The sequence below is a fragment of the Odocoileus virginianus genome, chromosome 17 (genome assembly GCF_023699985.2).
Source record: "Odocoileus virginianus isolate 20LAN1187 ecotype Illinois chromosome 17, Ovbor_1.2, whole genome shotgun sequence".
NCBI classification, from domain to species: domain Eukaryota; kingdom Metazoa; phylum Chordata; class Mammalia; order Artiodactyla; family Cervidae; genus Odocoileus; species Odocoileus virginianus.
In genome coordinates, this window is record NC_069690.1 from 19,005,015 (window position 1) to 19,028,738 (window position 23,724).

Sequence of the window (23,724 nt, forward strand, 5' to 3'; positions counted from 1 at the left end):
GAGTATAAAGTGGGACTGAGTTCCAGGTTTAGGATCTGTATTGGACAGTGAAGGCCTGCAGCAGTATATAGCAGCTTCTTTTCATTTACTTTCCCAAATGTTTACACTGAAGGAATGGTTAGGGGAAGTGGGCAAAAGTTTAGGGTACGTGAGTGTTCTGGTGTCACACTACTGGTGATGACTGACCTTACAGAGCACAGTTGAGAGCAGAGCCATGGTAGTGGTTACCACCAAAGGTAATTTAACCATTGCTTCCTACGAAAAAGGCAGGAGAGTAGATTGTGTCCACAGAGAAAAGAACTTTTACCCCCATTTGGACCTAGATGATAGGTGATGAGAGGTTGAGACCTGATCTCTATCTTCAAAAAAGGACAGTGTACCCAGGCAAACAGAGCTTTGCTTCCAGAATTTCAGAGGGAAAGCTGTGTCCTGAGGGGCTATTGTAACTTTAACCTAGGCTGTAAGTAAAAAGTTGTTCTCAAGAATTGATGGCTTGTCACCACTTTTCAGTAATCGAAACAGGGAAAAACAGTCAATTCAGTCTCATAGTGAAGCACCAACATTCTTTGGAACCCTAGCCTGGATTTCAGGATTCCATAGTCTTAACTTTGCTCTTGGGTTTGGTTTTCTAACCTCTTAAGTCTCAACTTTCTTTTAGAAACTTGCTCCTCAGGAATGTTGGTCAGGTAAAGAATGAAGAGGGTTGGAACTCAAAGATGATTGTTTAATCTCTTAAAAGGATGAAAGCCCTTGAAATGTCACTAAGCCAAGGCTCCAGGTCCCCAGGTTTCAGGGTGCATGTGATGACACTGTTCAGCGACCAAAGTCTGACAGAAATGATTGCTATCATTGTCTGATGCACCTGGGCTCTTCGGGCCTTGGCCTCCAAAAAGGGGCCCATCCTTTTATTGGACCCATGCCAGGTAACCCCATTTTACCTTTCTGCCAGACTTGACCACTATGCCATCATCAAATTCCCCCTCACCACCGAGTCAGCCATGAAGAAAATAGAAGACAACAACACACTGGTATTCATTGTGGATGTCAAGGCCAACAAGCACCAAATTAAACAGGCTGTGAAGAAGCTCTATGACATTGACGTGGCTAAGGTCAATACTCTGATAAGGTAGGTGAGTGGGGCCCTGTGGGATGGGGAGGAGGCTAGGGCCTCTGTCATCTAAATGGCATGAAATTCCTTGATGCTGCTTTTGGGGTCCGAAGTAGGCTTCCCAGAACGTCAGCTGTCCTGTCTCTAGGACTTAAGGGTTAGTGCTCATTTTCCTGATCCCTATCTCTAGGCAAAAGCAGGCCCTAGAGTAAGGTACAGTTAATGTCAGAATACCTGTGGTTTGTGGCTTAGTGGCTTCCCTGACTCCCCCTGTGCAAATGATGGAAAAAAAGTCACTATTGGTGAGGGAAAAAAATGACATGAACAAAGGAACCACTGATGCACCAGAAGTCTGGGTGGAAGAGGGTATGGGGGCAATGAGGGGCAGCAAGGATTAAGGCTTCCTTCACCACCCTAGGCCTGATGGAGAGAAGAAGGCATATGTTCGACTGGCTCCTGACTATGATGCTTTGGATGTTGCCAACAAAGTAAGCTTCCTTTGCTACAAACTCCTTAACACTCTCCCTTCCTGGGTGCAAATGATGTGTCTGTTAGTGACCAAAGCCTGACTTCGGTGATTAGTCTTAACTGACTGACTGCTACTCTGTCTTTTAAAAATACTGTGACATTCTCTCTTAATCTTCACATTTCAACTCCCAGTAACAGTTCCCTTTTGTTTTTCAGATTGGGATCATCTAAACTGAGTCCAGCTGGCTAATTCCAAATATAAAAGTTTTCACTATGTATATGCTTCTTGTCTTTATGTTGATTTTTGGGTGAGGGGCCATACTGTGGTACATAAACACTTAAGTAACCAGGCTTGATTGGTCAAGATTCTTGGTCTACTTACCCTGTTGGAACACTCAGCCATATCACTTCACCATACTTGCACCAGAGATTTATGACCCAGATTAGAATTGGTTGTCCTAGGACAGCTACAACTTGACCTCTATCCTGGAGGTAAGAGACCAAGCAAGAAGCTTTACAAGAACACCTTCCTTTATCTGGAAGAGGTTTGGTATGAGACCAATATCCAGAGGTTCCATTAGCATCCATTTTAGGGCTGTGTGGCTTGGCTGGCTTTGCAGTAGCACCTTACCCCACACCCATCTACCTCGTCCAACCGGTCTGTCTGCTTCCCTCACCCCTTGCCCCAGAAAGGACAAGGACTTCAGAGACATTCTTTCATTAGTGTTTTAAATAGCAGGAGCAGGCTTGGTGGAGAGGCTGGCCCCAAGAGAACACCTCAGGCGAGGGGCTAAGCCTCTTCTCCATTCCTGTGAGGCTGTTCTTGGCGGTGTTTGTTGTCCTTGCCACAAATCCCTAACTGCTTTTTCACTCAGTCAAGAACTTGTCTTTGTGTTGGTGGCTGGGGATTCGCTGGGGACAGAAGTCTGAGCGGAGGAGGCGGGAAAAGTAGACAAGGATCATGACATCCAGCATGAGCAGGATGGCCAGCAGAAAGGTTCCCAGGGTCCTCTGGCCTGCGTAACCCAGGAAGAGATGGGTGAGGTAGGCCTGAGGGGCCAGGCGGAAGAGGAAGTACATGACCAAGTTGATGTATTTGTTGACCCGATAGAGAAGGAGATGCTGGGCATTATTGATCTTCATCATCATGCGTATCGTGAGGAAGATGTTGCTGACTTCCACCAGCAGTGTTAGGACACCCCCACCAACAAATCTGCTCCAAAAGATGCCTGAAAAGAAGGCACCCATAGCCTACAAGGCAAGGGAGAGAATGGGTTAGGGCCCGGATACCACGGTTTCCTTGGAACTTCGTGGGAATATCCAGGGTATCAGGAGGGATAAGAAGTCCTTCAATATCTTCACTCTGAAACAAAGCTTACAGTGGATTCAACAGTAGTAAACCTTGATCTCTGCCCACACTGGCTGGAAGGCCGTGATTGCTGGCCAAGTAGTGAACCAAGGGCTCATTCTAGCCCTCAGCACTGTAGCATGAGATGTGGGACATGGTGGGGATGGGGTTTAGAAAAGATGGTCTTTACCTTACAGGTTCAGGTAGCTTCAGGTATAGGCACCAAGCCTATACCACATCCCCAGCTTCTCACTTACCATGACGTGGTGGACGAGATATTCCCAAGAAGCTCTTGACTGATGGCTAATCACGATATCCACCGTGTCGTGGATGAAATACCCTAGCGGAGGGATGGGGGAGAGGTTGTAAAGGGTACCGAATTAGAAGTTTATCCCTGTCTCCCCACCCATTTAATGCCTCCCAGCAAGATCTACCTGCGGAGAAGCAAACAAGCAGGTAGCCAGAGAGCGACCATGCTTTCTCAATCTCCACCAGCATCTCAGGGGTCTGCCATATACTGAAAGAGGGAAGAAGGCAAGCTATCATTTCAGTATCCCAAAGGTCCCACAAATCCCCCTATTACCCTAGCCAGTCCGCTATTGGCTGACGGGGGAGCGAGGAGGGGCTTGGCTGAAACCCAGGTGTGTCCCGTTTCCCAGGTGAGCAACCTCCCCCCTACCCCCCGGCCGCCTGGGGCTGCCGCCGCTCCTGGTTGGACAGCATTACAAGCAGAGAATCAGGTGAGACTGTCTGGGCCACAGCCCGCCGGTGAGTGATGGAGAGGAATCCCCAGCCACCTTCACTCCCCCAGTCCTTCACTCACCACAGCAGCGCCCAGATTCCTGACACAATGGAATGCGCGAAGGAGACGAGCAGGTTGTGCCAGCGCCAGGTCCGCAGGGGGTCGGCCCGCACGTGAGCGGGCAGGGGCAGGCGACAGAGCGCGTGCCGGACTGCCCGGAAGGTCAGCGTGGCGCCCAGGAGAAGCGGCAGGGCGGGGAGCAGCATTGGGGGCATGCTGGCCCTCCCTGCCTCTGTCCGCCCTCCAGGTGGCCTCCTCCGGCTGTTCGGGGACGGGGCTCCCTCGCGGACCAGTCCACCCTGGATCCCTGTCCTGCCAGCCGCCGACTTCACACACACGGTTTCGCAGAGCCCTGTAGGCCCCTTCGCTCCTCCTGTCCCCTCCCTGCCGGCCTCTACCCCCGCCCCCAGCCGCCCGCGCCCCCGCCCCGCCCCGCCCTTCCCGCCTGTCCCCGCCCCTCCGGCGCCTCTGCGGCGCAGAGGGCACTAGCCCCATTTCCCCCGGGCCCCCCAGGCCCGCCAGGCTTCCGCGGACTTCCGTCAAAAGGAGCTGTCCTGGGGGCGCCGCCGCCGAGCCACCCCTCGCTGGCGCCTCCCGACGGCCGACGGAGTCCCACTTCGCTCGCTTGGCCTCGCTAACCCTCAGCCACCCTTTCCCCAGGCGTTCCGGCTCCCCGGCCTGGGCGCCTACTGAGAGAACTTTCTCTCCGCCTTCAACTCTTTGGTGGGCAGAGCGGAGCGGAGCGAGACCCGTCACAATCCACGTCCTTAATCCCTGGTCCCAGGGACCAGCCGGTACCCCGCTTCGTACGGTGATCTCCGCCCGGACCTTGTTCCACTGGATCACTAGTTTCTTGGCGCCCAAGACGTACACGTTTACCTGCCTCTACCTCGCCCCGCACCGAGTCGGTGCCTAGAAACTGTCGACTAACCCGTCAGCACCCCTCCTCCCAGCCGGCTCTTGGGCTCCTGGGGCCGCGCGGCACTCACAGTCCTCCCTCACAGTCCCAGCTCTCTTCTCCCGGCTCCCTAGAGGCTGGGGCGGGGAAGACGGCCGATTTGCCCAGGCCGCCAGGGTGACTCTGCAGGCCAGTGGACTGGAGCAGATGCAGCTCGCGACCACAAGGTGTCAGCCTATCCTCACCGTGGCGCGGATCCCCTCCCACCGCCAAAGAGGTGATTGTTCGGGGTGGAGTTAGCCAGACTCCGCAAACAGAAGGGCTGTGGAGAGCTGGGGGTGGGGCGGAGGGGGCGGAGGTGCTGTGAGCGGGAAGAAATATCGGAAGCCTTGAGGCGCCAAGAGGTTTGGGTGTTTGCTCTGCTTCCCCTGCTGACTCCAAGGTTACACATTAACCCCTTTGGGGCTCCTTGGTCAACCCAGGCCTGATCGGTTTCTAGGTGAGAGCACGGACTGTCACGGCTGAGCAGTTTCTCCCCTTAGGCTCCCCTTTGCTCTCAGGGCAGCTTTGTCCGCTAGCCACACCGGCCTGAGCCAGAGGTTTGGGGCGGGGGGGGGGGGGGGGGTGTTCCTCATGAGGGGTCCTTCTAGTGGTCATCCGCGTGGATAAGTTTGGGCACCCTTTCAAGGGGCAGAGTAGGAGCTGAAGATAAATACCCCTTTTCTCACATTCCTCGCCCACTCAGAAATAGGGACGCTGTCCCTTAGCTCATCACCATCCTTCCTGCTTCCTTAACTGAGCTTTTATGGAGCTATGGAGCTCGTGAAGAGCAGGAGGCGCCAGGGAGAGACCTGAAATTAAACACACTTCTGATCAAGATCTTAAACAAGTGTACAAACCAGCCCCCCTACCTCTGGGCAGAACCCTTGAACTCATATCAGCTGAACGACTCATTCTCCCTCTTCCCGATTCTTTCAGGTAGCAGTCCACTTCCCTCCCATCTTCTCCCGAGGAGGTCCTCTCTAGTAAAGTGTTGAAGTCAGATTGCTGCAGCGGCAAACGTTGTACTGTGCTCTGGGGAGTTGAGAGTGTTGACGAGCTCAGAGCTCACCAGTCGGGACAGCCCGGAAACCGTGTCACGTCCTCCCTAGGTGAATCAACTTACACAGCTCAGGGTTTCCCCGGTCCCACCCTAGGCAAACACGAAACTAGCCTTGCACCCTGCCCACAGACCGAGAGCGCTGACTCGGTTCAGTTTTGGTAGTTGATCGTCTGCGTGCTAATGAGAATCTTCCCTGTACTTTGAAAACATTGTGATTTTTAAAAAAGAAAGAAAACAGCATGATTAGTGGACAAAGAGTGGGGCAGAGAGAGATCCGTCCTTTCTTCCCACCCTCTCTTGACCTGCGCGGGGAACCCCTCCGGTCTAAGGAAGAACTGCAAGGGCCGGATGCGGCCACGTGTGTAGGCAGTGGCTGGTACAGTGCTGACCTTTGCGGGGCGTGCCAAGAAATGGCATATCGCCCTATTCCTTGGACCCTAGAAGGCCGACTGCGGATCCGAAATACAGAAAGTGTGCAAGTGAGCAGAGACAAATAAGAGGCTGAACCAACACCTAACTCCACTAGCTCCTCCCCGTAATTATCTTGAATGGCAGTGGGCGTGGTTCTGGAGAGGGCGGGTCCGCGCACGCGCTGCCTTTGGGTTTGGGGGTTCCGGAAATGTGACTCGGAGAAATGAGATGGAGAAGTACGAGCGGATCCGAGTGGTGGGCAGAGGTGCCTTCGGGTGAGCCAGGGCTCTGGGGGAGGAAAGCGCTTGGGGAGAGGGAAAATCAGCCCCCCAATTCTGACCTCAAAATAGCCGCCCATGTAGCCCCGCCCCGAGGCGTGAGCGCCCACTCCGGGAAGCCCCTCCCAGGCTTCCGGTTCTAGTCCTGCTTGGGAAACTCCGCCTCCAAGGAGGTCACGCCCCCGGCCGGCCTTCGCGGCCCCCCGCAGTTTGTTCTTTAATCCTGACTCTTTCATTCAACAAATGCTGAGCGGCTGCTATAGTCGTCAGGCTTTCGGTGATGTGTATACAGTTAAGACCAAAACAGGCGTGGTCTTCTCCCTCTTGGAGCTTACAGACTACCTGAAAATTATACTATAAACAGGACGTTGTTAAAGCAGTGATTAACAGACAGAATAGAGTACAACACGAGGGAGTGTTCATTTGGGATGGTTAAGGAAAAGTTCTCTGAGAGGTGAAATTTAAAATCAAGACTTGAGGAATGAGAACCGATACGTAGTGAAAAAAGCAAAGTTTCTCAAGCGAAGGAAACAGCTTTTGCTAACGTCCTCACGTGGGAAAGAATTCAGAGTATTCAAGGAACTGAGAAGAAGACTAATGTCATTGGAATGTAATGGGCAAAGTAAAGAATGGAATAAAATGTGATTGTCACAGAGGGCGGGAACCAGATTATGGCCTTGTGTGTGTGCGTGCATGCTAAGTCACTTTAGTCGTGTTCCACCGTGTGTGACCCCATGGACTGTGTCCCGCCAGGCTCACAATATTTTGGAGGTAGTAGAAACAGGGTTTACAGATATGTTAGTGTGAAATGGAAGAAAAATTCTGGCATGATTTTCAGGTGTCTGACTTTAATAACTAGTGGATGGTGGTATCATTTACTGAAACAGGAGGAACTGAGGAAGGAAAGGTCAGGGATCAAGAGTTTTGTGTTTGTTACATTTTAGAATGCTTGTGGGCCATTCAAGGAGAGATACAAAACAGGTAGTTGAAAATGTAAGTCTGAGGCTCAGAGGAGAAGTCTGAGCTGGAGATAGACATTTGATACTTAGAGAATCCTTCATTCAGCAGATACTTGTAGAGCTCTTTCTAAGTGCTGGGGTAGCACTAGGCTATGCACTGGGGCTATAGTGGTGAAGGAGAAAGAACAAAACCCTGCTTTTATGAACACTGACTACAGAGTTGGAAGAAAATAATATAATGAATGGCTCCTGCTGATTGAGTATTTTTGATGTGCCAGGTAGTGTGCTAAGTGCAGAACTTGCATTTTCTTATTTGAACTTCTCAACTACCTTGTGAGATCGACCCTATTTTTTCCAGAACCTGATGTCACGTAATTTAAGACCAGATAACTTGTAAGAGGAGGAGCCAAGATTTGAACCCAGGCAGTTAACTCCAGAATCTGTGGGGACTTACTGAGCCCAGGACTAACTTTACGTCTTGGAGCCTATGGTGAAACTGAGTCCCGGGGACTTACTGAGCCCAGGACTAACTCTACGTCTTGGAGCCTATGGTGAAACTGAGGCCCGGGGACTTACTGAGCCCAGGACTAACTCTACGTCTTGGAGCCTATGGTGAAACTGAGGCCCGGGGACTTACTGAGCCCAGGACTAACTCTACGTCTTGGAGCCTATGGTGAAACTGAGGCCCGGGGACTTACTGAGCCCAGGACTAACTCTACGTCTTGGAGCCTATGGTGAAACTGAGGCCCGGGGACTTACTGAGCCCAGGACTAACTCTACGTCTTGGAGCCTATGGTGAAACTGAGGCCCGGGGACTTACTGAGCCCAGGACTAACTCTACGTCTTGGAGCCTATGGTGAAACTGAGGCCCGGGGACTTACTGAGCCCAGGACTAACTCTACGTCTTGGAGCCTATGGTGAAACTGAGGCCCGGGGACTTACTGAGCCCAGGACTAACTCTACGTCTTGGAGCCTATGGTGAAACTGAGGCCCGGGGACTTACTGAGCCCAGGACTAACTCTACGTCTTGGAGCCTATGGTGAAACTGAGGCCCGGGGACTTACTGAGCCCAGGACTAACTCTACGTCTTGGAGCCTATGGTGAAACTGAGGCCCGGGGACTTACTGAGCCCAGGACTAACTCTACGTCTTGGAGCCTATGGTGAAACTGAGGCCCGGGGACTTACTGAGCCCAGGACTAACTTTACGTCTTGGAGCCTATGGTGAAACTGAGGCCCGGGGACTTACTGAGCCCAGGACTAACTTTACGTCTTGGAGCCTATGGTGAAACTGAGGCCCGGATAAGTTTAAAGACTTGCCAAAGGTCTCGCACAGTTTGTGGTCTGTTCTCCCTACTCCTCACTCATGTTCTGTGCACTTACTTAGATGACTTCTTAGTGTAGGTGCTTATTCCCCCGTCCTAAGAAACATCCAGTCACCAGTCTGACCTGCTTGATACATGGCTGGAGGCTCAGTCCCTACTCCTGTATTCCATGTCCTCAGGATTGTTCATCTGTGCTTGCGCAAGGCTGACCAGAAGCTGGTGATCATCAAGCAGATCCCTGTGGAGCAGATGACCAAGGAAGAGCGGCAGGCAGCCCAGAACGAGTGCCAGGTCCTCAAGCTGCTCAACCATCCCAACGTCATTGAGTACTACGAGAACTTCCTGGAGGACAAGGCTCTCATGATCGCCATGGAGTACGCACCAGGTGGGACAGCCTTCTTGCATTGGCCTGAGGGCCTCTCGCCACTGGGACAACCCCGATTCCCTCTTTGGAGTGGGCTTGGCTGAGGGTCCGAGGTATATAGAGTTCTGACCCCAGGAGTGTGATACTGGCAGAGCTTCCTTGCCCTGTCTGGGCCTTCAGTTTCATAAAGGGGAAGGCTCGAGCACAGAGAAGCCTCGGTCTTGACGAGCTTCCTGTGGCTGCAGGCGGAACCCTGGCCGAGTTCATCCAGAAGCGCTGTAACTCCCTGCTGGAGGAGGACACCATCCTGCACTTCTTTGTGCAGATCCTGCTGGCACTGCAGCACGTCCACAGCCACCTCATCCTGCACCGGGACCTCAAAACCCAAAACATCCTTCTCGATAAACACCGCATGGTCGTCAAGATCGGCGACTTTGGCATCTCCAAGATCCTTAGCAGCAAGAGCAAGGCCTACACGGTGCCTGGGGCGGAGGGGCCCTCAAGGGTGCTGGAGGTTTTGGGAGGCCAGGTCTACTTGGCATCTCTGTCTCCATCCCTGCATCCCCAAGACCTCGGCCCTTGGGTCCCTGGCTGGGTGGTCCCGCAAGAGGAAACACTTTGGCCTGCTTTGAAGGGATGCTGTCTCCAAGTGGGCTTTGGGGCCAGAGCCTTGGTCCTCCCGCCCCGGCTGTAATAGCAGCTCCCCTCCTGCAGGTGGTGGGTACTCCCTGCTACATTTCCCCTGAACTGTGTGAGGGCAAGCCCTACAACCAGAAGAGTGACATCTGGGCCCTGGGCTGTGTCCTATATGAGCTGGCCAGCCTCAAGAGGGCCTTCGAGGCTGCGGTGAGTAAGTCCCCCGAAGGGGAACAGCTGGGAAATCCCTCCCTCTGTCTCCTGAAGTCCCTGGCCCCAAGCACCATTATATCTCTCTCTTCCAGCTGGTGGATTACCCCCAGCCAGGGTTGCACGTCCCCTCACACCGTGGGTTCCTGAGGTTAGGGCATGTGTCCTCCCTTAAACTGGAGACTCCTGAGGATAGGACTCTCCCATCAGATTAGGGACTCTCCTAAGGGCAGGACTTGAGTTTTCCCCAATAGGCAGCCAACGGACAGGGCTGCAGCTCCCCTATCAGAGGTTCTTGAAAGCCGGGTTTGGTTCACCTATCCTCCTAGGAGTCCCATTAAGACACCCAAGGCTTCCAAGTGAGTGCAGGGCTGCGACCACCCCACCAGGCTAGGGGCTGGAGCTGGGGGTGCTGCTGATTTAAGAGCCTGGCTGAGGCTCCGCTACCTTCACAGAACCTTCCAGCGCTGGTACTGAAGATCATGAGCGGTACCTTCGCGCCCATCTCTGACCGGTACAGCCCAGAGCTGCGCCAGCTGGTTCTGAGTCTGCTCAGCCTGGAGCCCGCCCAGCGGCCGCCGCTCAGCCACATCATGGCGCAGCCCCTCTGCATCCGGGCGCTCCTCAACCTGCACACAGACCTGGGCAGTGTCCGCATGCGGAGGCCGGTGCAGTGAGGAGGGCAGGAGGGGGCCCTGGGAAGCCGGGGTTGGGGGGCACCCAGGGGAGGTCTGGGGCAGAGGGGTGCTCTGGGCCAGTCCTCTCTGCCTTAGTGTGGAATCGTCAGGGAGGGTCCTTGTCCTGACGCCCACCGCATCTGTCCCGCAGGGCAGAGAAGCCCTTGGCCGCTGGGCCACCCATGGCCCCGGGCACTACAGGAAGCAGGACCACCAGCGCCCGGTGCAGAGGTAAGTCGGGCGGGCGGGGCGACCGCCAGGGTCCATGCAGCGTTCGCACCTATGTAACGGGCCTGATGAGCTGTCCCCGCAGGCGTCCCCCGGGGACCAGCACGGCCGGCCATCCCGCCGCCGCTGTCGTCGGTGTACACGTGGGGCGGCGGGCTCAGCGCGCCGCTCCGGCTGCCTATGCTCAACACGGAGGTGGTCCAGGTGGCAGCCGGGCGCACGCAGAAGGCCGGCGTCACTCGCTCCGGGCGCCTCATCCTTTGGGAGGTGAGCAGCCAGCAGGGGTGGGTCAGAACCGAGGCGGAGCGTGGTCCAGAGCTGAGCGCTCAGGCCCCGCCCACGCCCTCCCCATCCCCTCTCAGGCCCCGCCCCTTGGCGCTGGAGGTGGCACCCTCCTGCCGGGGGCGGTGGAGCAGCAGCAGCCCCAGTTCGTCTCCCGTTTCCTGGAGGGTCAGTCGGGTGTGACTATCAAGCACGTGGCCTGTGGGGACCTCTTCACCGCCTGCCTGACTGGTGAGCCGGTCAGGGCCCTCCCCTGTGGGGACTCGGCTTTAAGAAGGCCCCCAGAGCAATTTCCATCAGTTGCCTGTCATTTGCTAATCACGCTTTTATCTTCCAGGAGGTGCTTTACTTACAAATCTCCCTTAACCTTCCCAGCGGACCTGGCAAGGCAGTTAGATTCCCATTTGCCAGATCTGGAAACTAAGGCTCAGACACTGCCACTTGTCCAGAGTCACACACTTGGGGAAGAAAGAACCCTGTCCTTGACTCCCCTCACCCCGTTCTTCCAGCCCTAGCTGCCAACTAACTTTTTCTCGCTCCTCTAATCCAAGGTTGCACTGGTCTGTCTGGAAGAACAGCTTAAACTGTCTCCTTTCCCTCACTGCCCCCTTCCCCAGACCGAGGCATCATCATGACCTTTGGCAGTGGCAGCAACGGGTGCCTAGGCCATGGAGGCCTCAATGACATCAGCCAGGTGGGTTCTGCCTGCACCCTGGGGAGGAGGAAGTGGGGACATGGCAAGGAGCCCACATCTGAGAGCTGACGCCCAGGTTGGGGGAAGGGGAATCCCCAGCAACCACAGTCCCAGTAGCTTCCAGGCTGCACCTGTTCTGGGCAACGTCTGGGGAAGTACAGAAAGAGCAGGCTTCCCCAGCAGGTGCAGTACATGTGGGGGGTAGTTAAAGAGACAGCCACCTCATGAGACCTTGCAACTTCCAACTTCATCCTTACAGGAAATGCTGAGGCCTGGTGGCTAACCAGGCCCCTTGCCCAGTCTGCCCTTGCTTTCTCTCTCTCTCTCTGTCTCTAGCCCACCATCGTGGAGGCTCTGCTGGGCTATGAGATGGTGCAGGTGGCTTGTGGGGCCTCTCATGTGCTGGCCTTGTCCACTGAGCGAGAACTATTTGCTTGGGGCCGTGGAGATGGTGGTAAGTTTTCACTCTGTTCCAGCCTTTGGAACCCCCCAGCTATGGTTTCATAGCCATGAACCCCCTTCATAGTCATCTTCTATCTCATGGCCTATTCTCTTGCCCTTCTTTTCTCTCCAATTCATTTGTTCACTCCACAAACTTTCATTGTGCACCCACTATGCACCCACCTTGTCCAGAGTGCTGGACAAGATGAATAAGATGTCGATTCCTTCGGGCACTCATGATGTCATGAGAGAGACTTCATTTCTCCAGCCATATTTGTTGTGGTCCTCTCTGGGTCAGGCATCAGGCTGGGCATTGAAACTAGAGACTTAGATGGGGTCCCTGTCCTCCTAGGGGACTCAGTCTAAGTGGAGGAGGATCACAGGGGATGTATCTCCAGCATGATAGAGGACAGACAGCCACAGGACTCCCCCCAAGGTCCAGAGGTGTGGGAACCCAAGGAATGGCAAGAGGCTCCACTCGGAGAAGACAGATATGGCATCTGAACAGGGCCTTAAAGGAGGAATAGGATTTTGACCCACAGAGGGACCAAGGATGGGCATTTCAGTCTGGGGAAGAGCCTTCATTCATGCCATCACCTCCTCTCCATGGGCCCTCTTTATCCTAGTATCATCAGTCCTAAAGCTCAGATGAGCCCAGTCCTGATTTCTCCTTACAGGTCGACTGGGACTAGGCACTAGGGAGTCCCATAGCTGCCCGCAGCAGGTGCCCATGCCCCCGGGACAGGAAGCCCAGAGGGTCATATGTGGCATTGACTCCTCCATGATCCTCACAGTGCCTGGCCGAGCCCTGGCCTGTGGGAGCAACAGGTAAATGGGAGCAGCAGGTACCTAGGTGCGCTATGATGGCTAGCCTCCCCCCACGCCCCCCACCCCTCTTAGCTGCCAGTGTTCCATCTGTCACTGCCTACCTCCCACCAAGGATTAGAAGTGAGGAGGGCTTAAGTCCAACCCAGGGTGGGACCTGTTCAACCCAACCTGCTGTGAGTTCAGCCCAGGGTAGGGCCTGTCCCCTGGTGCACCAGCTCCTGCCCAGATAGGTGAGGGGGAGGACAGTCTATCTAAAGTGTGTCAGTTGAACTGGCTCCTGGCTCTGTCCTCAGGTTCAACAAGCTGGGCCTGGACCACCTCTCCCTAGGGGAGGAACCTGCCCCACACCAGCAAGTGGAGGAGGCCCTGAACTTCACTCCACTAGGTTCTGCGCCCCTGGACCGGGAGCCCCTGCTGAGTGTGGACTTGGGCACTGCTCATTCAGCTGCTGTAACTGGTAAGTAGGACCTGGACACCATAGGCCAAAGGCAGATTATCTTGGCTTCCTTGGGCCCTTTTCTTCCTTACCTCTCTTCTTCTACAGCCTCTGGTGACTGCTACACTTTCGGCAGCAATCAGCATGGGCAGCTGGGTACCAACGCTCGCCGGGTCAGCCGGGCACCCTGTCAAGTCCAGGGCCTCCAGGGCATCAAGATAGCAATGGTGGCCTGTGGGGATGCCTTCACTGTCGCCATTGGGGCAGGTGATTAATGAACATTATGGGGATAGGTGGGGGTGTTGGCAGACCCTTGGGCAGTGGGGGGTTATGCTCAGGGCTGCTGAACTCAGCAACCCCATGTGGGGACCAGTAGGGCAATCTAGGAGGCTAGCTGCTTGCTAAACTCTGTCCTTGTCCCATTGCTTTTCTTGGGATTCTCTTTGGCAGAAGGTGAAGTGTACTCCTGGGGCAAAGGGGCCCGAGGTCGCCTGGGAAGGAGAGATGAGGACGCCGCACTCCCTAGGCCAGTGCAGCTGGATGAGACCCACCCCTACACGGTGACCTCCGTGTCCTGTTGCCATGGCAACACTCTCCTGGCTATCCGCCGTGAGTTATAACTTCACCCTCACCCACACAAGGGTTAACCCAGCTGGCTCCTGCCCATACTCGCATCCCCAGCGGTCACACCCCAAATTGCTAAAAGCATCTTCAGCTCCCAGATAAATGAAAGCAGAAGCTGCAAGGCCAAAGTGAGCTCCCAGGGCGGGCAAGAGTAAGCAGTTCTTGGGCCTCACTGAAGGGCTGCCCCCTCTGCTCCCTGGGGATCGAATGCATTCTTTCTCCTCCAGCCCTCAAGTCCAGTTTCTGTTTGAACCTCTGTTTCCGGGCCTGGCAGGATCCAGAGTCCAGGGCCCTGTGTGGGAGAGAGTGGAGGGAGCTGAGGCTTGCTGGAGGCACTGCTCTCTGGGAGGCTGCAGGGATTTCTCTTTTGTACTCCCCAGCGGTCACGGATGAGCCAGTCCCCCCTTGACACACCTGGATACACTGCCGGGCTACCCTGATATTGCTTCTCCTGTGAATGTTCTTGAAAAGTGCAGGCGCCACACTGGATTGTATCATCAATGGGGTATAAGGACCAGTAAAACCCCTGCTCTGCTTTCGGCTCTGGATATGGGCTTCCCTGGTGGCTCAGTTCGATCCCTGGGTTGAGGAGGTCTGGAGTAGAAAATGGCAACCCACTCCAGTATTCTTGCCGCGGGACAGAGGAGCCTGGCGAGCTCCTACAGGGCTACAGTCCATGGGGTCACAAAGAATTGGGACACGACTTAGCGACTAGACAACAACAAATGTAAAACAACTCACTCAATTCCCCCAACATCCTAGTTTCCCCTCCCCACCCCTTCTTATCTTTAGTTAATGTCCCCAGGGTTCAGCCTGGCTAGAGTTGGAGGCCATAGTAACTTTTGGAAGCAGGGTGGTCTCCGGAACCTCTGCAGAAAAAGGCTGGAGGCGGCTGTGTGGCTCCACCGAGACCCTGCCCCTTCCCCCAGTTAGCAAATAAGTCCCTGGTGTCTACTGGGAGAGCAGCGCGGTGCTTTGGAGTAGGGCAAGCTGGGGCCTGCCTGAACTGGCCATTCCAGCGACCTAGCCCCTGCATCGCCTGGGGCAGGGAGGTCCCAGGAGTGCTGCCGCCTGTCCCCACTCCTATATCCAGAGGCAGGGGTTTACATAGTTTTTGAGTGCCTCCCTTCCCCTGCGGGGGTGCATAGGCTGCAGTACACTCAGAAGGTGGCCCCTCACTCCATGCCATTCCCCCAGAGCAGGTTGGGAGAAGGGGTAGCTGGCTGGACCAGACTAGCTTCACAGATGACTGGGAGGGTAGCGCGTCAATAAAAAAGAAAAAACCAGCTGCCTGCCTAGAGTGTGGTCTCTTCAGGGGTGGGGGCGGCCACCCCAGGGCTGGGCTGGGCTGGGCTGGGCTTGATCTGGGCAGCAGAGCCGCGGTCCAGGGAGGAATGTGGGCGCAGCCTGAGGCTGGGGCCGAGGTTCCTCTGGCCCGGGGCCCAGCCCGGCCTCCCCGCCCAGCTGGACTCCCCGGATCTGGTTGCTATGCTTCAGCTGCCTAGCACCTGGAGGCTGGAGCCGCGGGCCCCTGAGCGACACGTGGCCCCCGAGACCGAGCTGTTGACTCCGGAGAAGCGAATCTTTGCGGCGCGGCCCGGCCGGTCCCCCGAGGCCCTCCGCCCCATCCAGCGTCCGAGCTCCTTCCGACCTCCCGAGCCCTGGAAAGAAGCGGGGCCTCGGTTTTTCTTCCCGAGGGGAAGGGGGAACCCCTGTTCCTCGGCGGTGTTGAGTCTGGCAGAGCGCCGACCCCGAAGCCGCCGGCCGGCAGGGTGGGTGGGGAGCGCGGCGGAGCGGGCGCTAGGACCGCGCGGGCGCGGCCCCGCCCCCTCTTCCGGCGGGCGGGCTCAGGGGCTGCGAGCGGGCCCCGGCCGCCAGTCGGCGCCGCCCGGAGCCGGGAGCGCGGCCGGAGCGAGGCACGGGCTGTGGGGCCTTAGCGCACCCGGCCCCGCTCGCCCGTGCCCGCCCGCCATGCCCGGCTTCGACTACAAGTTCCTGGAGAAGCCCAAGCGGCGGCTGCTCTGCCCGCTGTGCGGGAAGCCCATGCGCGAGCCCGTGCAGGTTTCTACCTGCGGCCACCGCTTCTGCGACACCTGCCTGCAGGAGTTCCTCAGGTGCGGCCCGGGACGGGGGGAGCGGGGCCGGCCGGCCGGGGGGGACGGGAGACGCTGCCCCGGGAGGGCCGGGGCCGGGAGCACGCCTGCTCTTTGTCTGTGCCGCGTCCCGGTGACCTCAGGGGTGCCCGCCGTGACGTCACGGGGCTGCGGTGACGTCACGCCCCCTAGGGAGGGCCACCCCCCCACTCACGAATCCGTAGGGTCCCGCGTGCCACGTGCCCGGTGGGACGAATCCTGTGCCTTCCCGCGGGGTGGAGGTGGGAAAGGACGCCCTTCCTGACCTGCGACCGGCCCTTCCCCCTCACCTGCGAGCCAGAGCGGCCTCGGCCTTGAACTTTGAATCCTTCTGGGAAGAGGAGGACAAAACCCTCTGTCCCGCGCGGCGCCTTAAGCCTCCGGAGTTTTCACCCATCTAAGCCCTTCTCTTCTTTCCAATGTTCCCAGAAGGAACATTGCTATTGTTCTCCCATTTCACAGATTCAAAGAAAGACTGCGACTTGCCCACGGGTCGCGCACCTACCTACAGGCGCACAACTATCTAACGGCGGGGTGGGGGTGTCAGCGCGGGCGGTTTGTGCTCGAACGATACGGGGAGGACTGTGACGCCCCGATCTTCAGTGAAGCAGGAGTCCGTTGTTGGGTGCCCCTCCCCGCCTCTGGGGGTCTTGGATACCGCGGATGGTCTAGATCGTTAGGGAGGGGCCCGCACCCCGCCGTTTCCCGCCCCTGTTTATCCGTCCCTCGGCTCTTAGGGCTCCATCGATTTCTGGGCGCCCTGAGCTGTCCTGAGTCTCCAGCCCTCGCTGGGAACTGCACTGTCCGGGGCGTGGGGAGGCCGGAAGAGGGAGCCCCGGATCTTGGGGTCGTCCGCCGAGAGCCGCGGGGAAGGTGGGCTAGCCGCTGCCGTGTGTCAGGAGGCTGTGTGCTGAGGGTTCGCGGGGCCCAGGCTGCGAGAGCACCTCCGGGGCTCGTGCCTGAAAGGTCCCCTGCCTCCGTCCTCCGCGGCCCCTAGCCCTGCGATCTTCGCAGGCCCCTTTGTTTTGCTGTGTTCCCCGCAGCCTGGACCGGTCCTGCCCTCACATATGCTCCTGCTCGAGCCTCGGTGCGGGCCCCCTCCTCCTCTTCCCTCCCCTCCTCCCTCCTCCCGTCCGTGTACACACGCTCTCCTACCGACACACAGCCCCATTGTCTTCTTCCGTGCCCTCCCCGGCCCTCTGGTTTCCAGATGAGGCCAGCTGAGCCTCCCCCCCTCTTCAGCTGACCCACCCTGCCTGCCTCGAGGGAGGATCGGGGGAGGGGGCTGTCAGGCTGGTTTCCCTCCTTTCTGCCCCTCTCGGCGGCTTCTACCCCTCCCCCTCCCGGAAATCCCCTCTTCCTCTCCCCCAGCCCCCTCCCCCATCCTGTCTTCTCCCCTGGGCCTGGGCCTCCGCTGCACAGCCTGGAGCGCTCGGCCCCGGCCTGCCCCCACCCCGCGGCTCACTCTGAGGCCCGGGGAGGGAAGGGCGCTGCTCCGCCCACCCTAACAGCTAGGGTGTCCGCCGTCCTGGGGGAACCTTTGTTCTGGCTGGGCCCCAAGCTGCCCAGGCTAATCTTCTGCCTGAAGCCTGGGGACTTGCCTCAGCCCCCCTCCCTGACTCCAGAACCGCCAAGTCAGCACATTCCTGAAGCAGCCAAGCTGACCCCCCCCTCCCCCAGGCCCACCCCTCGTCCCCGGCTCTTGCCAGGGCTATTACTCAGGTTGGTCCAGGAAGGCCGGTTGCCCCGTGGGCACGGGCACACCTCCTCAGTGCCTGGGCATGTATTCGTCTGGGTATTGGCAGCATGGCCAGTAGTAGTCGTGGGATCAGGGGGAGGAGATGGGTGCTAGAAATCCTTTGACCACGGGGAGCACAGACTGCCTGCGGCCTGCCAAGTGCCATCCTGGACAGGGGCGCCGTATAGCCTCTGCTTCCACCTTCGTCCTGGCCTGCCTCCCACCTACCTACCTGACTCAGAGTTGCCAGAAATGCCAGGCCTGAGGGCCTTCAGTCCTGCTGAGTGAGCCTTTGCCCTGCCTAGGCTGCGCCAGGCAGCAGTGACTGGTCCTGGCTGGGGTCAGCAAGGCCATGCTGGCAGGAGGAGGCATGCCACAGGTTCCTGGAGTGCTGACGGCCTGGTGTGGGGATGGTGAAGGACCCGAGGGCAGCGGGCAGGGTCAGCAGGCTTCGGATGCCTGCTGTGCAGTGAGCAGAATCTTGGCTGTGCTTGCCTGGCCAGTTTTTCCAGGACTAGCCTCTCTTCTGTGTACAAGGTGGTAGAAACCAAGCTGTGGAATCAGGCAGGCGTATCCAGTTCACCTGGGAGCCCCAGTTCTTTCATCTGCCAAATGGGGAGACTGAGCCCCTTCTCAGGCAGGTGGTGAGAATGGGGTGGGAGTGTAAACACAGGACCTTGGAGCAGCCTCCTCTTTGCTTTAGAAGACACACCCACCTAGGAGGAGGGGGAGGTGGGGTAAGGTGGCCCCAAGCTGGCCTTTGCTCTGGGTTGTGGGCTGGGCACCCTCATGGGGACTGGGCAGCCCTGGCACTTAATCTCAGCCCATCTCACCCTCCTCTGTGAGCTTCCAGCCCAGCCAGTGAACACCAGCCTGGGGGACTGGGTGGCTGGGCAGCCTCTGTGCCTTTCCCAGTCCAGCTGCCGTCCTGGGGGGAGGGGTGCCAGCTGCCACCTGTTGGCCAAATGCTGCCTGAGGCAGCTGCCTCTGCCTCCACTGGGCCCAGATCCTCCCTCCCCGGGACAGGAGCCGGGCTCTTCCAGGGGTCCTGGAGAAGTGGGTACCCTCAGGCCTCTACTTGCCCTCTCCGGTGAGGCTGCCTGGGAACCCATCTGGTGACAGGGAGGCTGTTCTGGCTGACGGGGTGGGGCCCCGGGGTCTCCCCTTCAGCTCTGTGACCCTGTCCCCCCCCCGCCCCTCCACCACAGTGAAGGAGTCTTCAAGTGCCCGGAGGACCAGCTTCCTCTGGACTATGCCAAGGTGAGTTCACCGTGCCAGGTACAGGCTCTTGCCGCCCTTGTTGGAGGCTGGAGCTGCCGCTGCAGCTGTGGGCTCGGGGCCAATGTCAACCCAGTGTTGTGCGCCCCTACAAAGGTGGCCTGTTCCCTCCTACCAGGCCAGTTTGCAAATGAGGCCCGTGTTTGCCCTGGAGGGCGGGCACAATGCCCAGCCTGTGGGGGTGCACAGAGCTTCTCTGTGTCCACCAAAAGTGTTCCCCTCCCCTTTGGGTGGCTGGCCAGACCTGTGGCTGAGGGCTAGGACCCCTCTACCATGGGGAAGGAAGCGGATGGTGTGGGGGACTCCAGGGGCTGGGCAGGCTGGTTGGCTGCTACCCCCGTGTGTCAGCGAATTGGGGACCCCGGAATATGGGGTTGGAGCAGATGCCACCTGCTGCCCTCTGGGCTCCGAGGGGAGTTTAGCGGGAGAGAGGATGTTCCTGGCTCTGAGGAAGCCTGCAAGCCTATTGGGGGGGGGGGGGGGGGTGAGGGCAGGAACTGGGGACTGTCGCAGGCACTGTCCGTGATCACTGCTCCGCATGACCCCAGATCTACCCGGACCCAGAGCTGGAGGTGCAGGTATTGGGCCTGTCCATTCGCTGCATCCATAGCGAGGAGGGCTGCCGCTGGAATGGCCCCCTTCGGCACCTGCAGGTGAGCCTCTGCCCGGGGGAGCGGGACGCCCGCCCCCCAGGCAGGCACTAACTCAACCCCTCCCCCAGGGCCACCTGAGTACCTGCAGCTTCAACGTGGTGCCCTGCCCCAACCGCTGCCCGGCCAAGCTGAGCCGCCGCGACCTGCCTGCGCATCTGCAGCACGACTGCCCCAAGCGGCGGCTCAAGTGCGAGTTCTGCGGCTGCGACTTCAGCGGGGAGGCCTTCGAGGTGGGTGGGGCCCCGGGGGGCGGAGGGGCGCCCGGTCCGAGGAGCCCTGAAGACTCAGTGCGGCCCCCCGCCCCCGCGCTTCCACAGAGCCACGAGGGCGTGTGCCCGCAGGAGAGCGTGTACTGTGAGAACAAGTGTGGTGCCCGCATGATGCGGCGGCTGCTGACCCAGCATGCCACCTCCGAGTGCCCCAAGCGCACCCAGCCTTGCACTTACTGCACCAAGGAGTTCGTCTTCGACACCATCCAGGTGAGGCCCTTCCTGAGCCCAGAGCTGGAGGGGCTCTCCAGCTGCTCCGGGGCTGCGGGGCCGGGGGCAGGGCGTCGGGCCGCTGACTGCTCCGCTCTGCCTCTGCGGCCCTAGAGTCACCAGTACCAGTGCCCGAGGCTGCCTGTGCCGTGCCCCAACCAGTGTGGCGTGGGCACCGTGGCTCGGGAGGACCTGCCGGGCCACCTGAAGGACAGCTGCAGCACCGCCCTGGTGCTGTGCCCGTTCAAAGACTCCGGCTGCAAGCACAGGGTGAGATGCCTCTTCTCCTTCCCGTCAGCTCCCTTCTTGGTGCTTGAGACCTCAGACCTCGGGCCGGAGTGGGCCCTGCTGTGCTGCCCGGAAGGCCCAGTCCTTCCTCTGCTGGCCGGCTCCAGCCTTATCCTCGTGCCCTGTCTTCCCCATTCAGGGCTCGGTGCCCACCGCCCTGTATCCACTCCTCCCCTCTCCCCTGGACTCGCCCCTACTCACTCTCCTCTCTTTCCCCCATGGCCTGGGGCTTTGCCGACAGTGCCCTAAGCTGGCGATGGCACGGCACGTGGAGGAGAGCGTGAAGCCGCATCTGGCCATGATGTGTGCCCTGGTGAGCCGGCAGCGGCAGGAGCTGCAGGAGCTGCGGAGAGAGCTGGAGGAGCTGTCGGTGGGCAGTGATGGCGTGCTCATCTGGAAGATTGGCAGCTACGGGCGCCGGCTCCAGGAGGCCAAGGCCAAGCCCAACCTCGAGTGCTTCAGTCCCGCCTTCTACACGCACAAGTACGGCTACAAGCTGCAGGTGTCTGCGTTCCTCAACGGCAATGGCAGCGGTGAGGGCACCCACCTCTCGCTCTACATTCGCGTGCTGCCGGGTGCCTTTGACAATCTCCTCGAATGGCCCTTCGCCCGCCGCGTGACCTTCTCCCTACTGGATCAGAGTGACCCTGGGCTGGCTAAGCCACAGCATGTCACTGAGACTTTTCACCCTGACCCAAACTGGAAGAATTTCCAAAAACCAGGCACTTGGCGGGGCTCCCTGGATGAGAGTTCTCTGGGCTTTGGTTACCCCAAGTTCATCTCCCACCAGGATATCCGCAAGCGAAACTATGTGCGGGATGATGCGGTCTTCATCCGTGCCTCTGTTGAATTGCCCCGGAAGATCCTCAGCTGAGAGCAAGCCAAGCGGCAGAAGAAAGGGGGAGGGCAATGACCTCCATCGGGCATGGCTGAGCCTGGAGAGGGGGCCGGACCCCCTTACAGCCGCTGCTGCCGAGGCTCTGGTACCCTGCTCCCCCTCCCTCCTTCCCCACCACCCTCAGGTGCCTCCTATTGGTGCTTCAGCCCTGACCTCTGGGAAGAGCAGGTCTTAGGGTCATCAAGGGCTTGGAAACGAGCGAGCCCCAGACCTGTCTCCTGGACAGGGCAGACACGCCTTGGTGCCGGCTACACTCTTCCCGGACCGAGGTGCCTGCTGGTGCTATGTCCCAAGAGCCATAGGGGGGAGGGGGAGGTGGGAAACTGAGGGGGTAGTTAAAAGAATCTTGTCTTGAGATCTGATTTCTCTTATCCTTTCCCCAGCTGTGTCCCCTCTGGTTATTTATTTACTTAGTGCCAGGAGGGCACAGCAGGGAGCCCTGATTTTTAATAAATCCTGAATTGTATTTATTAACTTGGTTCCACCTGACTCATCTGGGTTGCTTAGGGTCCTGGAAGGCTGGGCCCAAGGGTGAAGTCAAGGGACCGCAAGGGAGGTGGGGGGGGGCGGGGCGAGGGGAGGGACCCTGCAACCGTTCTGACCCGATTCCAATGGCGCTCATGGATCGCCCTCTGGTGGAGGACAGAGGGACTGCAAGGGGCTTTGTGTGGACGAGTTGCCTGCTGCTGCCCTCTGGTGGTTCGATGAAGGAGGTGCAGGGTTATAAGGGCTATAGTCCCTGATTCATACCCCACGAAACACCTGTCCTTTGACAGGTGTTCCTTGGTCTGATAGTAGCTACCATTCATTGAGTACTTTTGATATGGCAGACACTGCTAAGCATTTTATGTGCATTATTTCACAAGTGCAATAGTTAATAAAAGGACCTTCATGAACTGTGATGACAGTGCCAGTTCCCACCTAGCACAAGATACTAGCACAAGGTCCTTTGTGGGTTCCACATCCTTGAATTCAATCAAGAAAGAGTGAACTGGAAACACCTGGGGGAAAGTTACATAGAACAAAACTTACTGGCCAGTCATGGGCAAATGTACATGGTGTTACATTGTATATTATAATCTATAATTACTTAAAGCATATCTATTACTTACTTAAACCACACAGAAAATGTGTGGTTATATGCAAATACTATGCTATTTTCTATCAAGGACTTCAACATCTGTGATCTGTGGTATGAGTTGGGGAATTCTTAAAACCAATTCCCTGTGGATAATGAGGGATGACTGTGAGCACCTGGTGAATGTTAGCCTAACTCCAAAGGCTTCGAGGTGTTCAAAGCACTTGGATTTCCCCATCCATACTTGCTTTTCATACAGGCCTCAAAGAGGGTGCCTGTGATTATCCATATTTGAATTGATTTCAGTGATCTTCCAGCTATTTGGGGGCAGGGCCTGGATTTTTCTTCCCCTTACTGGATTCTGTTTTAAGCTCCAGCAATCCCTAGAATAGCTTCCTTTAATTTTGGCAATAGATTTGGTTTTGGATCTTTGCTATGCTTGCTTTTTGGCAAGTTACTTAGCTACATAGCATCCTTACTCTCACTGGTAAAATGAGAGTAATCCTGCTAGATTTGTAAAGATTAACTCATCAGCATAAAGCACCTTACTCTTGCCTGGCCCTAAGTGGCCTTAGGTTTACAGCAAGGTGGGCAAGGAGGCTCAGTCCCCCCACCTGTGTATGGAAAATACTGTTCAGGCTCAGAGTATGGGAAGGAGAAGTTTCAAAGGCTGTAGCTTGCCCTCTGCTTTCCCAGCCAGAGACTCAGGTGAAGAGCCCTTCTCAGAAGTGACAGGAAAGGTCTAAGCCTAAGACAGCAAGCCTGAGGAACTAACCAACCTAGCCTTCAAAAGGTCAAATTCACTCATGTAGGGAGAGACGAAGCCCTGGCTGCTTTGCTGAGAAACATGGCTCTTTCATGAGCTAAGCCGTCTTGGTATAGTGAGGCCTGGAAGCTGGTAAAAGAGCGTGGGCTCTAGCAGAGGAAATGCCTTCACTTAAGCACAGACCTGGGTTTCCAGCGCCAACAGGTGGAAGCTCTTCTGCATTAGCCTTTCAGCAGAAGCCAGACTCCCCTCCCCAGATCAAGCCCTCCCTCAGCTGGCAGCACTGGGCCCCTGCCC

The 23,724-nt window shown here is 57.4% G+C and overlaps 4 protein-coding genes, 1 long non-coding RNA gene and 3 other non-coding genes across 11 annotated transcripts; 6 read left to right on the forward strand and 2 right to left on the reverse strand.

Moving 5' to 3' along the window:
• Nucleotides 1-793: 793 nt before the first annotated feature.
• LOC139039285 (small nucleolar RNA Z17) lies at nucleotides 794-863 on the forward strand. The gene has a single exon (XR_011492604.1). It is a non-coding gene; the product is annotated as a small nucleolar RNA Z17 (small nucleolar RNA).
• Nucleotides 858-1,848, forward strand: RPL23A (ribosomal protein L23a; the record flags this gene model as incomplete). The annotated part of the gene is made up of 3 exons (XM_020884735.2): nucleotides 858-1,126; nucleotides 1,527-1,596; nucleotides 1,793-1,848. Coding segments are annotated over 3 exons (354 nt in total), but the record flags the coding sequence as incomplete, so codon positions are not given.
• LOC139039276 (small nucleolar RNA SNORD42) lies at nucleotides 1,381-1,453 on the forward strand. Its single transcript, XR_011492597.1, has one exon. It is a non-coding gene; the product is annotated as a small nucleolar RNA SNORD42 (small nucleolar RNA).
• LOC139039286 (small nucleolar RNA Z17) lies at nucleotides 1,641-1,711 on the forward strand. Its single transcript, XR_011492605.1, has one exon. It is a non-coding gene; the product is annotated as a small nucleolar RNA Z17 (small nucleolar RNA).
• Nucleotides 1,849-2,089: 241 nt separating the features above from the next.
• On the reverse strand, nucleotides 2,090-4,119 carry TLCD1 (TLC domain containing 1). The gene is made up of 4 exons (XM_020884734.2): nucleotides 3,748-4,119; nucleotides 3,359-3,441; nucleotides 3,182-3,264; nucleotides 2,090-2,827 (listed from the first exon to the last, which is right to left on the reverse strand). The coding sequence occupies exons 1-4, from the start codon at nucleotides 3,939-3,941 to the stop codon at nucleotides 2,444-2,446; spliced, it is 744 nt and encodes a 247-aa protein (XP_020740393.1). The 5' UTR covers nucleotides 3,942-4,119; the 3' UTR covers nucleotides 2,090-2,443.
• Nucleotides 4,120-6,308: 2,189 nt separating this feature from the next.
• Nucleotides 6,309-15,403, forward strand: NEK8 (NIMA related kinase 8). Of its 4 annotated transcripts, none has more exons than XM_020884728.2 (15): nucleotides 6,309-6,412; nucleotides 8,877-9,082; nucleotides 9,307-9,539; nucleotides 9,776-9,907; nucleotides 10,363-10,580; nucleotides 10,736-10,815; nucleotides 10,898-11,079; nucleotides 11,175-11,325; nucleotides 11,712-11,788; nucleotides 12,125-12,242; nucleotides 12,907-13,057; nucleotides 13,351-13,514; nucleotides 13,602-13,760; nucleotides 13,944-14,102; nucleotides 14,498-15,403. In XM_020884728.2, the coding sequence occupies exons 1-15, from the start codon at nucleotides 6,366-6,368 to the stop codon at nucleotides 14,524-14,526; spliced, it is 2,106 nt and encodes a 701-aa protein (XP_020740387.1). In that variant the 5' UTR covers nucleotides 6,309-6,365; the 3' UTR covers nucleotides 14,527-15,403. The 4 variants fall into 4 exon arrangements, with proteins under 4 accessions (XP_020740387.1, XP_070334864.1, XP_070334865.1 ...); XM_070478763.1 differs by having other exon boundaries at nucleotides 10,363-10,571; XM_070478764.1 differs by having other exon boundaries at nucleotides 6,324-6,412; nucleotides 8,902-9,082.
• A 2-nt stretch (nucleotides 15,404-15,405) lies between these two features.
• LOC110131811 (uncharacterized) lies at nucleotides 15,406-17,355 on the reverse strand. Its single transcript, XR_002312284.2, has 2 exons — nucleotides 16,540-17,355; nucleotides 15,406-15,778 (listed from the first exon to the last, which is right to left on the reverse strand). It is a non-coding gene; the product is annotated as an uncharacterized lncRNA (long non-coding RNA).
• TRAF4 (TNF receptor associated factor 4) lies at nucleotides 15,978-22,057 on the forward strand. The gene is made up of 7 exons (XM_020884732.2): nucleotides 15,978-16,231; nucleotides 19,196-19,247; nucleotides 19,814-19,918; nucleotides 19,987-20,148; nucleotides 20,236-20,397; nucleotides 20,512-20,667; nucleotides 20,927-22,057. The coding sequence occupies exons 1-7, from the start codon at nucleotides 16,089-16,091 to the stop codon at nucleotides 21,557-21,559; spliced, it is 1,413 nt and encodes a 470-aa protein (XP_020740391.1). The 5' UTR covers nucleotides 15,978-16,088; the 3' UTR covers nucleotides 21,560-22,057.
• Nucleotides 22,058-23,724: the final 1,667 nt, after the last annotated feature.

Coding starts and splice junctions, on each gene's coding strand:
- TLCD1 (XM_020884734.2), bottom strand. CDS start 3,941: ATGCCCCCAATGCTGCTCCCCGCCCTGCCGCTTCTCCTGGGCGCCACG. Junction 3,265..3,358: donor GCTTGTTTGCTTCTCCGCAG/GTAGATCTTGCT, acceptor TCCCTCCGCTAG/GGTATTTCATCCACGACACG. Junction 2,828..3,181: donor ATCTCGTCCACCACGTCATG/GTAAGTGAGAAG, acceptor CTTGCCTTGTAG/GCTATGGGTGCCTTCTTTTC.
- NEK8 (XM_020884728.2), top strand. CDS start 6,366: ATGGAGAAGTACGAGCGGATCCGAGTGGTGGGCAGAGGTGCCTTCGG. Junction 9,540..9,775: donor GCAAGAGCAAGGCCTACACG/GTGCCTGGGGCG, acceptor CCCCTCCTGCAG/GTGGTGGGTACTCCCTGCTA. Junction 11,080..11,174: donor GGCGCCTCATCCTTTGGGAG/GTGAGCAGCCAG, acceptor ATCCCCTCTCAG/GCCCCGCCCCTTGGCGCTGG.
- TRAF4 (XM_020884732.2), top strand. CDS start 16,089: ATGCCCGGCTTCGACTACAAGTTCCTGGAGAAGCCCAAGCGGCGGCTG. Junction 20,398..20,511: donor TCGTCTTCGACACCATCCAG/GTGAGGCCCTTC, acceptor CTGCGGCCCTAG/AGTCACCAGTACCAGTGCCC. Junction 20,668..20,926: donor ACTCCGGCTGCAAGCACAGG/GTGAGATGCCTC, acceptor CTTTGCCGACAG/TGCCCTAAGCTGGCGATGGC.